This window comes from Somniosus microcephalus, chromosome 14, assembly GCF_052327205.1.
Source record: "Somniosus microcephalus isolate GS21.2 chromosome 14, FLI_Smic_1.0, whole genome shotgun sequence".
Classification (NCBI taxonomy): domain Eukaryota; kingdom Metazoa; phylum Chordata; class Chondrichthyes; order Squaliformes; family Somniosidae; genus Somniosus; species Somniosus microcephalus.
This window is the reverse complement of record NC_141000.1, coordinates 25,652,880-25,666,041: the sequence shown is the minus strand read 5'-3', so window position 1 is coordinate 25,666,041 and position 13,162 is coordinate 25,652,880. Positions and strand designations below refer to the sequence as shown.

The 13,162-nt window shown below is 45.6% G+C and overlaps 1 protein-coding gene across 1 annotated transcript in view; it reads left to right on the top strand.

Annotated features, from left to right (window-relative positions):
• The window catches only part of wwc3 (WWC family member 3), a 275,710-nt gene that overhangs the window by 239,721 nt on the left and 22,827 nt on the right, over nt 1-13,162 (top strand). Inside the window, exons 15-19 of the mRNA XM_086006371.1 lie at nt 1,481-1,673; nt 2,511-2,675; nt 4,645-4,793; nt 7,321-7,495; nt 11,733-11,897. Coding sequence (XP_085862497.1) covers nt 1,481-1,673; nt 2,511-2,675; nt 4,645-4,793; nt 7,321-7,495; nt 11,733-11,897 — 847 coding nt within the window. The remainder of the gene's footprint in view (nt 1-1,480; nt 1,674-2,510; nt 2,676-4,644; nt 4,794-7,320; nt 7,496-11,732; nt 11,898-13,162) is intronic.

Here is a 13,162-nt window from a genome sequence, read left to right as displayed (position 1 = left end):
TTCTTTTTCTTCTGGCTTCGACCTTCAATAACGTCGTCTGAGGTGCTGCCGAGTTGCAGGTAAGTTCGTTTCTTACTCGTCGCCAGTATTATGTCCGTGTATAATTGAGACACGGACTGCAGGAGTTGATTATAACAAGTCTTTACTGAATGGAGACAACCTGGAAACTGAAACTACAGAAGCCTGCTAGGGCCTTTTATACAGGGGTGGTCACTGCCGGTACTGCAGTCAGAGACCAGTTATTCCCTTAAAGGTACATACACAACAAAGCCCTTCCGCTATCTCTCCCCCCCCAATTCCCTAAGCAACCTGGGATGCAAGCCATCTGGACCAGGCGATGTGCTCCTTGGTAAATTAGTCTGCCAGCAGTCATTGTCTAGGCTCGCATACATTTGTGGGAGGCTGCAGAGGGCTGGCAGCACCCATGGAACCGTACCAAAGGAGGTCACGAACCATTCACTGTCATTTTGTTAACTTTCAACATCAAATTTAGCAGGGGAGCAGATGAGGAATTGAAGAGGAAAAAAAGCTTTTACCTCATGAAATTTATCGAGATCAAACTTCTTGTTGTGAGAGCCCTGATTTTACCCTAACTCTCGGGTTGGATGCTTGTTTTATACCCGCCCGATTTTTATGCTCCATTAAAGTCAGCAGTGTAGAATGGGCGTCTGACCCCCAACTTTGCCACATGTTACCGCCGGACGGGTTAGGCTTAAATTGGGCATTAAAACTCTAAGGCCTAGAAATTGGGTTGAGGCGCCAAGTTCGCCTGGGCGCTGATTTTTGCGCAGCGTTCGGAACATTAGCGAACGTCAGAAATTCAGTTTCAACGCCCCTAGAGGGAGACGGGGCGAGGCTCGAGGCGCTCTGCGTCCCTCTTTGGGCGCTACAACTGAATATCGCAGTGCAACGTGCCGCAGCGCCACACGCTGCGGCACGGCACGCCACGGTACTGCAGGCCTTCCTCCCATTGTTAAGGGGGAGGGGCCTGCAACAGCGCGATCCCTGATCGCGAGTGCCGGCAAAAGAGCCCGGCACCGAGGAGAAGTGCCGGGCTCTCGGGAAACAGCCGGCAATGCCACGGCGGGGGGGGGGGGCGGTGGTCAGGAGGCCGGGGACGGAGGTGCTGGCAGGCGGCCGCCGAAAAAGGCGTCCGCCCCGTACCTCCACCTTAGCTTGCGCCACTGCTGGCACAGCAAGGCCCTGTGAACCGGGCGCGGGTAGCGAATGGTGCTACAGCTGCGTTCGCTACCAAATATCGCGATCAGGGCACTGCGCACACCGATGATGTCATCGGTGGTGGCGCAGCGCAACAGGCTAATGCCACCATTAGCGCCCCCGCTGAATATCGCGGGATGCGCGGCCAGTGGCGCTGCAGCCACTGACTGCCCTCTTTAGGCTCTAATAGGTGGCAATACATACCCAATTTCTCCCCCTAAATATGTTATTTTTTATAACATTAATTCTGTTCTTGTTACAGATATATAAGAATTTCGTTGCTTCCACTTGACCCCAGCACAACATTTACTTTCTGCTCCAAGGCTTTAGAGTTCCAGGCACTCGTAACATTCAGTGAATCATTCCAAGTCCCAGTTCCGCCCAGCATGTTGCGGCTAAAGACTTTGCAGCTGGATATATGTTCCATTGACCAGCAGATACAGGAAGAGCTATTGGTAGGTGCTGATTACTAACTGTCTCCAGTTATTGATGACCTCATTCACACTGCAAGTTTAGCGTAGGTGTGAAGTGGTTTCAGCTTCGCACTGATGCTAAACTTGTGTAGTGTAAACCAGATGTTCGCACTCGAACTGACTCTGAAGTGAAGCAGAGTGAGACTACTTCCTCTGGGAAGACCCATTCCACTTCTGACGAAAGGTCATCGACCTGAAACGTTAATCTGTTTCTCTCTCTACAGACGGTGCCTGACCTGCTGAGTATTTCCAGCATTTTCTGTTTTTATTTCAGATTTCCAGCAGCTGCAGTATTTTGCTTTTGTCCCATTCCAATTCAGTCTAGTACCATGTTCGGTCCTGATTTTGGATTCAGACTCTATTTGCACTATTACTGCTGCTCACAGTTATGGTGTGAATTCATTCCATGTTGTACGTTGTTAGACTGGACCTACCAATGATAAAGCAACGGCGATATATGTCCAATTCAGTTTGGTGTGTGACTTGGAGGTAATGGTGTTCCTATGCATCTGATGCCCTTGTCCTTCTCGGTGGTGGAGGATGCGGATTTGGGAGGTGCTGCCGAAGAAGCCTTGGTGAGTTGCTGCAGTGCATCCCGTAGATAGTACACACTGCAGCTACAGTGGTAGAGGGGTTGGATGTTCAGGCTAGTGGATGAAGTGCCGATCAAGTAGACTATTTTGTCCTAGATGGTGTTGAATGTCTTGAATTAGAATAACTCAATAATGTTATATGAATGAGTCTCAAAAAAAGTTTGCTGTTAAACCTTGATATGTTTGTATTTTTTTTCTTATCTTTTGATGTCTTTCTTTTGATTAGGGAGTCGTCCAGATAAATCTGGCAGACTTTGAAAGACCAAGTGAAATGCTGCTTCAGTGGTATCAACTCCTAACCTTCAGTAGCATGGGGGCAAAATCTGAGCGCAATAGCAGCCAATTCAGCAGCACTGTAGCTGTTGGGAAGCTAACGGACAGTGAAATGAAGGTATAGCTGAACATGTATTGACTTGTCTTGAAGATTCATGTACTAACATACAAGGAAGTCCAGTAGGTGCTGTTGGGGGCAGCTATCTGTAAAATGTTGATAGCTCATGGTTCCAAAGGTCAGCAATCAAGTATCAGCTCTAACTGATAGAAAGATGCTGTCAATCCAGCAATGCATTCTCTACATTATTTGGCCAGTTTAAAAAATAAAAAAAAATTAAAAAAAATTAAAAAATTCTCGGGATGTGGATGTCGCTGGCAAGGCCAGCATTTATTGCCCATCCCTACTTGCTCCTGAGAAGGTGGTGGTGGGCCACCTTCCAGAACCGTTAGCAGGTTGATGCAACTTGAAGTGTCTTGTTAGGCAACTTAAGAGGTCAGTTAAGAGTCAACCCTGTTGATGTGGGACTAGAGTCACATATAGGCCAGACAGGGTAAGGACAGCTAGTTTCCTTCCCTGAAGGACATTGGTGACCAGTTTGCAGTCACTTTTACTGATACCAGATTTTTTTTTAAATATAGAATTTACAGTACAGAACCAGGCCATTCAGTGTTTATGCTCCACACGAGCCTTCTCCCACTCTTATTTCACCTTACCAACATATCATTCTATTCCTTTCTCCCTCATGTACTTATCTAGCTTCCCTTTAAACTAAATTCAAATTCACAAACTGGGATTTGAACTCATATTCTCTGCATTATTAGTTATTAGTCCAGGTCTCTTGATTACTAGTCCAGCAGCATAACCACTAAACTACAATACCCTGTAGCAATGTGCAATTTTCAATTGACTACAGCTTGTTTAATAGGAAGTTTCTCCTACCATTCATAGAATCATAGAAGGAGGCCATTCGGCCTGTTGTGCCTGTGTCCGCTCTGGGGAGAGCTGTCCAATTTAGCCTGACATCCCAGCTGTTTCCTCCATAACCCTGCAAATTAGTCCTCTTCAAGTACAGGCCCGATCGCCTTTTGAAAGTTCCAATGGAAACTGATTCCTCCACCCTTTCAGGTAGTGTGTTCCAGATCTTAACAACCCTCTGTGTGAAAACATTTCTCCTCATTTCCCCTCTAGTTCCTTTGCCAATTATTTTAAATCTATAACGTCTGGTTACCGACCCACTTGCCAGAGGAAACAGTTTATCCCTACTTGCTGTATCAAAACCACTCGGAGTTTTGAATACCTCTATTAGGTGTCCTCGTAACCTTCTCTGCTCTAATTTGAACAATCCCAGTTTCCCCAATCTCTCCACATAACTGGTCGCAAATTCCTGGTAACCCTCCTCTGTATTGTTTCCAAGGCCTTGACATCCTTCCTAAAATGTGGTGCCCAGAATTGTACACCGTACTCCAGCTGAGGTTAACCAAAGATTTGTTTAGCATGACTTCCTTGTTTTTTTATTCAGTGCCCCTATTTACAAAGCCAAGTATCCCATACGCTTCCTTAGGTGCATTATCAACTTGTCCTGCCACCTTCAAAGATTTGTGTACGTACACCCGCAGGTGTCTCTGTTCATGCAGCGCCTTTAAAATTGTACCATTTAGTTCATATTGCCACTCCTCATTCTTCCTACCAAAATGTATCACTTCACACTTCTCTGCATTAAATGTCACCTGCCCATTTCACCAGTCTGTCTCTGTCCTCCTGAAGTCTGCTATTATCTGCTACACTGTTTACTACATTTCCAAGTTTTGCATCATCTGCATACTTTGAAATTATGCCCTGTATATCCAAGTCCATGAACTGGTCATTTATCCCTAGTTGTGGCCCCTTGCCGTGCATATTGGCTGCTGCCTTTGTCTACAGCGCAACAGTAATTAATTGGCTGTGAAGTGAACTGTGACATCCTGAGAATGTGAAAGGCGCGATGTAAATGGCCACTCGTTCTTTATTTGAATTCTGTTTTTTCTTGCTGGAAAGTCTGTGTTCGCTGCACCTGGTACATGCTGACATTTATTTCTACCTACTGAAGGATGCGGTGTCAATGCTTTTAGCAAGGACTACAGCTCAATTGGAGGCAGTGGAGAAGCAGTTGGCAGAGGAGAGAGTGAAGTTGGAATGTACAGAGGAAGAAATCCAGGAGGAAATGAAGGAAGAGAAAATCGAAGCAGTGTCAGAAAGGTACTTTGAAATAAAAACAGGAAATGTTGGGAACTCTCAGCAGGTCAGGCAACATCTGTGAGAGAGAAACAGGGTTAACGGGCAGGATTTTCATTGGGCCGTGGAGTCGGGATTGGAGGCATGTGGGGGGTTAAAATGCCAAAATCAGGGGTCCCGACCCCACCCCACACCCAACCTGCCTCCATGCCAGTTTCAAAGGAGGCGGGTACCCGCCCCGCACTGGGACCCGTCTACCTGAGGCGGGAAGGGATTAGTGCCAATTAACTGCCTGTTAACAGGCAGTTTTTAGCCTAATCCCTATTTTTAATGTTGAAGTGTGGGATTCCCGACGGCTCCAAACCACGGCAAGTTTGCGAGGCAGGCCGTCGGGTTGAAGGACTTGGAGGGGTCAAGATGTCGGTGTTCAGGTGAGTGATGGGTGCATGAGTGCAAAGGTAAGTGTGTTTGGTGTGTCTAAAGTGATTAAAGAAGTTTAAATTACCCTTTCAGTCTTCCTTCCTTTAGGTCTCGGGAGTCCCTCATCTCACCGGCACAGAAAGCAGAATGGCTGCGAACTGTCAAAAGTGACAGCCTTCAGCTTTCTGTGCAGGAGAGATTTCTAACTGAGTCTGTGGAGAAGGACTCAGGTTAGATGTAAGACTGTCAGTGTTTGGCAGCTTCAAACAGCTGTGAAACGCTGATATTTCATCTGTCAAAACCTCTTGACAGATGAAATTTCAGTCTGTGACGTCACCTGTTGCCGGGTGGCCCTTAATTGGCCTGCTGAGCCTGCTGGGCGGGCTCAACAAGGTCAATCAAGTTAAAATCACGTGGATTGGCCACATCTCGATGGAGGCGGGACTACAACCCCGAAAGTTGTAGTCCCGCCTCTTACCCGACTCCTGAATGAAAATCCAGCCCAACGTTTCAGGTCAATGAACTTTCATCAAAACTGGAAGATGTTAAAGATTTAACAGTTTTTAAGCAAATACAGAGTCAGGGAAAAGGGGGGCAGGGAAAGAACAAAAGGAGTGATTAAATGACAAAAGTGATAATGGGACAAGTAAAGAAGCAAAAGATGGGTCCAGAGGAGGTGTAACTGGTTACTGCAGAATAGCAGGAAAACATGGAAAATGTGGCAAAGAGGAGAAGGCTCCTGTGGCCCGGGAATGTGGGGGTGGGGGAAAGGTCAGGTAAACCCCAGGGGTGCAGACCACCCCGACGGCTGTGCACCGATAGGGGTACCCCACCCCAAGCACCAGAGTTGCACTGCTTACTTGGGTTTGAGTTTTATTATAGATCCACTCGGTGGACTCTGATCCAAAACTGGAAGGCCCAATGACCACCACCTTGTAGTCCTAATTATTTATGTGGTTCCAAGACTTGACACAAAGCTGGCCAGCATCACATTAAAGATTTAGGAATTTTGCCAGTTCTGGTAATCACAGTCTTTGTCAGCACTGACCTGTTACGGCTCCACGCAGTGGAACAGTTTAAATGATAGCATAGTTTATATAGGTTAAGTACTGAAGGGCTTTCTGCTGACAGGTTAAAGTGGAGAGGGCCTGAACCAATATTCAGTGCCACTTATGTTACTCACCAGATTCATCCTGTTTGGGCCTTCCCCTGCCTGTAATAACACAACAATATTTAAAATCATTAACATCAAATTAAGAAAGAACGGCTCATCAAGATAAGCTCTTCGCTAAAAGTGCCACCTGTTACCTCAATGAGGCACTGTTCTTTTGATGATAGCAAAATACTGCAGATGTTGGTTCTTTTGATGTTCCTTTTACCTTTTTGAAATCATTTTTATTAAAATAATGAAGGAGAGGAGAATGCATGTTGAACTGGACTCGGCCTTCTGGACTCAACATCGAGTTCAACAATTTCAGACCATAACCTCGGCCCCTATCTTTTTTTCTCTCTCACATGGCAGCTGTCGATCATCCTGCCATTGCCATTTACACCTCATCTCAAGTCATCTTTTGTTTCTTAACTTATCCCATTACCATCTCCTTTTGCCTTGCACCATCATCCCTTTTGTCTTTTAATCCCTCCTGCCTTCCATCCTCTCACAGACCCTCCCTTTTGTTCTTTCCTCCCCTCCCCCCTTTCCCTGCCCCTACACGTGCTTAAAGACCTGTTCCATCTCCCAACTTTTTCCAGTTCTGACGAAGGGTCATCGACCTGAAACGTTAACTCTGTTTGTCTCTCTCTCTACAGATGCTGCCTGACCTGCTGAGTATTTCCAGCATTTTCTGTTTTTATTTCAGATTTCCAGCATCCGCAGTATTTTGCTTTTGTATTAGACGGAACTTGGTCTTTTTTCATGTAGTAATTCCTAATAGTGTGCACCAGCAACAACCCAGTTCTAGTTAATCACTATGGAGTAATGGTTGTCAATGCATCAATCTTTTTGTGCCTTTTTTTAATGTGTTGTTGGTTTATTGACACAATGGGAATGTTAAGATTTTTGCATTTATCAGTGTACTAATCTCTGCAAATGGATAGATATTGGTGGTTGTGCTGATTTACCTTTTCTTAGGAGCTGGCAGGCAGAGTCGGTGGATAGTGGTTGCAGCAATAGCGCCCAGCTTAGCCCACAGTACCCATTGGTGGAGCAGCTAAGCGGTGTGGATGGAAATGGGGGCCAACTGCATGAGTTTGCAGAGCAAGGGAGCCACTTTTCTGCTGTCAAAATGAGAATCCCACGAATGAAGGTAGGCATCCTGCTTAGACCACGAATGATCTTTGTCATCATGGCCCACATCTGCTATTCCGCTTTCAAGATGGTCCAATTGCGTCCACTTAGAATTGACATATCATTCATGGCAACGCAATGGTGTATTGCAGACATTTTGTTGTCATCATCAGGCAATTATGATAGAGGAATGGTTGACATATTGGCCCGTATTTTCTGATGTGTACGGGCTGTGTACACACACCCGTAGGGACATCGGAAATGCTGGTTTTAGGCGAAGCGCATGCGCTGAAAACCGGCATTTCCGATCTGTCAAGAATCCTCTTGATAGATCGGATGCCTGCCCTGGAGAAGGCCTCTGCGGGAGGAAGAGTTCCGCTTTCTGCAGAACATCCGCTCGCTGAAATCACTTAAAAATCTTACGCCTGGTAAAAGCAGTAAGACCTGCTTTTACCAGCATAAGAGTTTTAAAAAGTTATAAAAAATGTTTTTTCACTCACCTTTTTTAAAAGTATTTTTAAATTATAAATAAGTTTATTTTTAGACCCGTAAAAAACCTTAATTATTTTTTCAAAAAATTAAATTTTTGTTTAACATATTGCCCCAGAAATTCGGGTCGGAGGCTTCCCGCGGGTGCAAGCCCCCCGACCTGCACTTACCTAGCGCGCCGGCCGTTGAGCTGTGGGCCCGTGTGGGATTCCGATCCTGGGCCTCCTCCAACTGCCGGTGCGCAGTGCTTGTGTATCCCAGGGGCGCAGTTAGTTCGATGCGTCCCCTGTGATCACGTGGGCCATGGAGAGCCAATGGTAGCAGGGAATGCTTCATTCATAAGTTTGACAGGAAGAGCTGTCAAACCTATAAATACTATAAGCCCCAAAACATCACTAAAACTTCAAATAAATTTTTTAAAAATCACATTTTTAAAATAACTATAAATTACATGAAATAACTATTTTAAACAATCATTTAAATTTTTGAAAAAATTAATTACATTTTCTAACGGGGCTAAAAATAAACTTACCTTTCTTTAAAGTATTTACAAATAATAAACCTGTGGAAAAAATGCTTTAATTTTAATTAATTCACCTCTTACCTTGTTAAAAGCAGACCTTGCGCCTGCTTTTTAAAAGTGTAACTGCTGGAGACTTACCCTCCCGGAGAAACCTGCAAAAATAAACGTAAGTTCGATGCGCACGCGCTGCCTCTCCGGCGCACTCGTTCCACCTGTCAACCCTTTCTTTCAGGGGAACGGAAGTGCCGGTTTCCCGCACGTGCGCAGTGCATGCATGAAACCGGCACTTTCGTTGGGCCTATGCGTGAGTACCCAGCGCGTACTCACGTGTTGGGACCCGAATTTCTGGGCCATTTAATTTCATGTAATTTTAACTCATTTTAAAAACATGATGGTTTTTTAAAAATGTATTTAATGTTTGTGTCTTTTTTCAGTGATCCCCATTCATACTTTTGACAAGTCTATCTGTCAAAAGTATGAAGGGGGATTCCCTTCTTTCATTGGCTGGCCTGGCCCATGTGATCCCAGGGAAGCTTGCGAACCGCCTGCACCCCTGGGATACGTGGGCCCTGTGCATTTCGACTGTGGCGAGGCCCAGGAGCGGAAGTGTACGCACCTCGGGAGCCCTCAGGTAAGGGCGTAGATTTTTTTCCGATAGTAGGCATCCGCACGCAGGAAGCCTCCCATCAGAAATTACAGGCCAATATAGTCTTCCATAGTACTTGTGATGAACTCTGAATAGAATACTTATTTGTAAGTAGTACCTTAGCACATCGCGCAGGAATGTTCTAACATGACTCACGTACAATGAATTATTTGGCAGTGCAACAAATAGCCAGTTAATCTGTTTAGGTGGTGTTGGTTGAGGGAAGAAAAAGCTCTGTCGCTCTCCCACATCCAGTTGAGAATGATGGTGGACAACCAGCTGGTGGAGGCTCCATGAACATTCCCATCCTCAACCATGCACTTGCCCAGTGTTGCCCAGCATTTGATGCAAGAGACAAGTCTGAAGTGTTGGCAAGTGTCTTCAGCCAAAAGTGCCAAGTGGATGATCATACTTGGCTTACCTTCTGAGGTTCCCACCATCGTAGACCCCAGTGTCCAGCCAATTCGGCTCACTTCACGTGAACCAAAGGCTATGGGCTCTGAGCAGATCCTGACGGTAGTACACCAAAACTTAGCTGCTCCCCTACCCAAGCTATTTCAGTATAGCTATGACACTGGCATCTACCAAATGATATGGAAAATTACCCAGGTGTGCTACCCACAAAAAACAGGATAAATCTAATCTGACCAATTACTGCCCTATCAGCTTCCTCTCTATCATCTTTGAAGTGATGGAAGGAGCCATCAAGCAATGCCTACTCACCAATAACCTGTGCACAGATGCTCAGTTCAGGTTGTGCTAGATCAGCCTTGATCCAGAAACAGATGCAAGAGCTGAATGCCAGAGGAGAGGTGAGAAAGCTGCCCTCAACATCAAAGCAACATTCGACCCAAGTATGGCATCAAGGAGTTCCAGAAAAACTCTGGTCATTAGGGGTCAAAGGGAAAACCCTCCAATTGCTGGTGTCATACATGATGCAAAGGAAGATGGTTGTGGTTGTTGGAAGACCGTCATTACAGCCCAGGACATCACAGAATGCCTTAGGAAAGCATCCGCTGATCAACCAACTTCAAATAGTTCATCAATAACCTTCCCTCCATCAGAAGGTCACCAGTGGGGCTGTTTATTGACAATTCTATTCCATTCATGACTCCTCTGGTAATGAAGCAGGTCATGCAATCTATAACAGGATCGGAATAACGTCTAGACTTGGGCTGACCAGTGGCAGGTAAAGTCACACTATGGAAGAGCTGAGTAATGACCATCTTGAACAAGAGAAATCCCAGCCACTTCCCCATGACCTTCAGTAGCAGTACCATTGTCGCCACCGCCCCGCAACCCCCCCTCACCCCGCCTTCACCAGTAACATCCTGGGAGAGTCCCCATTGAATAGAGCTGAACTGGACCAGTCAAATCACATGGCTACAAGAGCAAGACAAATGCTGGATCTCTGTGAAGACTAGCTCGCTTCCTGAACCCTCAGAGCATCTTCACCAACTACAAGGCTCCGGTCAGGAGTGTGATGGAATACTTACCACCCACCTGGATGGGAGCAACCATAACATCCAAGGAGTTCTACACCATCCAGAGCAGAGCCATTCACTTGATTGGTGTCCCTGCCACTGGACTTGATATCCGGTGCACTGTGGATGAAGTATGTATTGTCTACAGGATGCACTGCAGCAACTCGGGAAGTTTATTTCAACAGGACCTGCCTCCCCTGCAATCTCGATAACACCAAGAACAAGAGCAGCAGTGTTGTAGGAACACCATCAGTTCTGAATCCCCCTCCAAGCCACGCACGTCAGGCAATTGGGACCTTGGCTTAACGTCTCATCTGGAAGACACCACCTCCAGCAATGCAGCATTCCCTCAGTACTGCACTGGAGTGTCAGTTTAGATTCTGTGCTCCAAGTCCTGGAGTGGGACTAGAATCCCTAATCATTTGGTCTGAGAGATGCGAGAGGAAAGTGAAATGAATTGTCCACTATGAAATTTTGCTACCAAAATGTTTTGGTATTTAAAAATGTTGTTTGTATCAAGGTTATATATACCCAGGTCTCTGAAATCACCCGGCACTCTCGATACATTTTTGAGAGCAATCATTTTTCTATGGATCAGATAGTCCATATCCTGGCAGCAGATGCTGGCGTTCGGCATCAAGAATGCGAGGAGTTGTTAAGTTTCTATTCACAAGATCTGTTAAGTGCATCTGAATGTACCACAGCTCTAATCCACGTTGTTTGTTATGTCATTCTTCTAGTTAACTGGAGGAATGTTTGATGAGATATGTGCAGAAAATGAATGTAAACAAAGCTTTTTGGCTCCAGTCTTGGTAATAGTTTTATGCGAACAGAGGTTTCAAATGTGTTTAGGCCTTTGTGGAAAGAGGCCAGTTTAGTTCCTATTATAGATAGCTGCACCACACATAGTACTAACCGTTGACCTCAGAGTCGCGCTGGTTCTAAGCTGAAGTGCACAATATTGGAAATGGCTGTGTATCAGCTGTGGAGGAGGGGCAGGGTTATTCAATCATGAGCAGCAAAATGAAATCGCGGAGAGATTATGTTCTTTGCCACTGTTGATGTTGAATAGGGTAAAAGTGCGTAGAGGTGACTGGCTTGTTATTCGTTACAGGTTGACAAAGAGACCAACACTGAAGAACCTTTTCCTGAAGAGGTTATGATTCGACCGAAAGAAAGGAGCAGTCGTCGGTCGCGTGGTTCTCCTTTTGTTCGTAGTAGTACCATTGTCCGCTCACAGACATTTTCCCCGGGAGCACGGAGTCAGTATGTCTGTAGGGTTAGTAAGAGTGCAACACCTGCTGTAATACAAAAAACATCGCGATCGCATCTTGAACTGATCCTTCCATTTCGGTTATTATGGGAGAATAAGGGGTGGTGTCACAATTAGGGATGCGAACACTCCAGGATTGACCTGGAGTCTCCCAAGAATTGAAGATTAATCTCCAGGATACTGCTGCGAGCAACCTCGGGAGAAAAATCACAGGGGCTTTAAAAAAAATTCTCCCATTATCTTTAAACACTTTTGTTTATTAGTTCTAAAAATATTGGAGATGGGTTTAAAAAAAAAAAGCTGTTTGACTGACAGTTAAGAACCATCCAATCGAGTCTGTTCGCTATCCAATTGGCGTGGGAAGGTGGTGCCCCATGAGGATGGATTTGTGGGACAACCAATAGTGGGAACGGGGCAGCGCGAGGTGGAGGTCATGTGATGAAACTTCCAGGAACATGTCCGACCTGAGCTGGCAACTTTGGTCACAACGGGCTGCACACAGAGGAAAGTACACTAACGCATTCCGTGGTGTTGTCATGTCTGGTGTTAGAAAGTCATTAAATCTCTTTAGTAAAAGCCTAAATATGGAAAGCACCTTGGAAAAGTTGGCATTTGATGGTTGGGCTAGTTGTTACTATGCTGCTGGGGTAGCAGAATCTCCAGAGATAGTTACTCCAGAAATTCAGCTTGACTGCAAACTGCTCAGTAACAATAAAACGGGGGGTTCATTTTAACCTAAGCTGCTGGGCACCTGTTTTACACTCCAGCCATTGGAAAGTAAAATCGGGCCTGGTGTGATCCGGGTGCCCGATCCAATCCTGTCTGTTTCCTGCCCGGCAAGTTAGGTAAAATTACCTCTTACAATCTCTTCAACCCAACAGCATGTTCGCCTCGCTCTCTTCAGATCACAACTACTGAACACAACTTTGTGATTGATTGTTTCTGGTTATGTATTTTCCCTCTTGCTTTTAGAGAATTTCGTGCTCATTAAGGCAAAGGATGTTGGTGCTGGTGGAATGGAAGACTTTTTCCACCACTGCCAGCAATACCTGTGTATAGCCAGCAAAGACAGTTGGCCTTCTGTCCCAACAGTCTGGGTGGACTTGAACACAAGCTCCAGTTGATTCTAAGGTTACAGAGATAGGGAGGGGTGAGGCCAGGGAGGGATTTGAAAACAAGGATGAGAATTTAAAAATCGAGGCGTTGCCAGCAATGTTCTCCCAATTTTAAATTTGGGTGCGCGGTTCCTTTAACAGGCTGCATGGCCCATT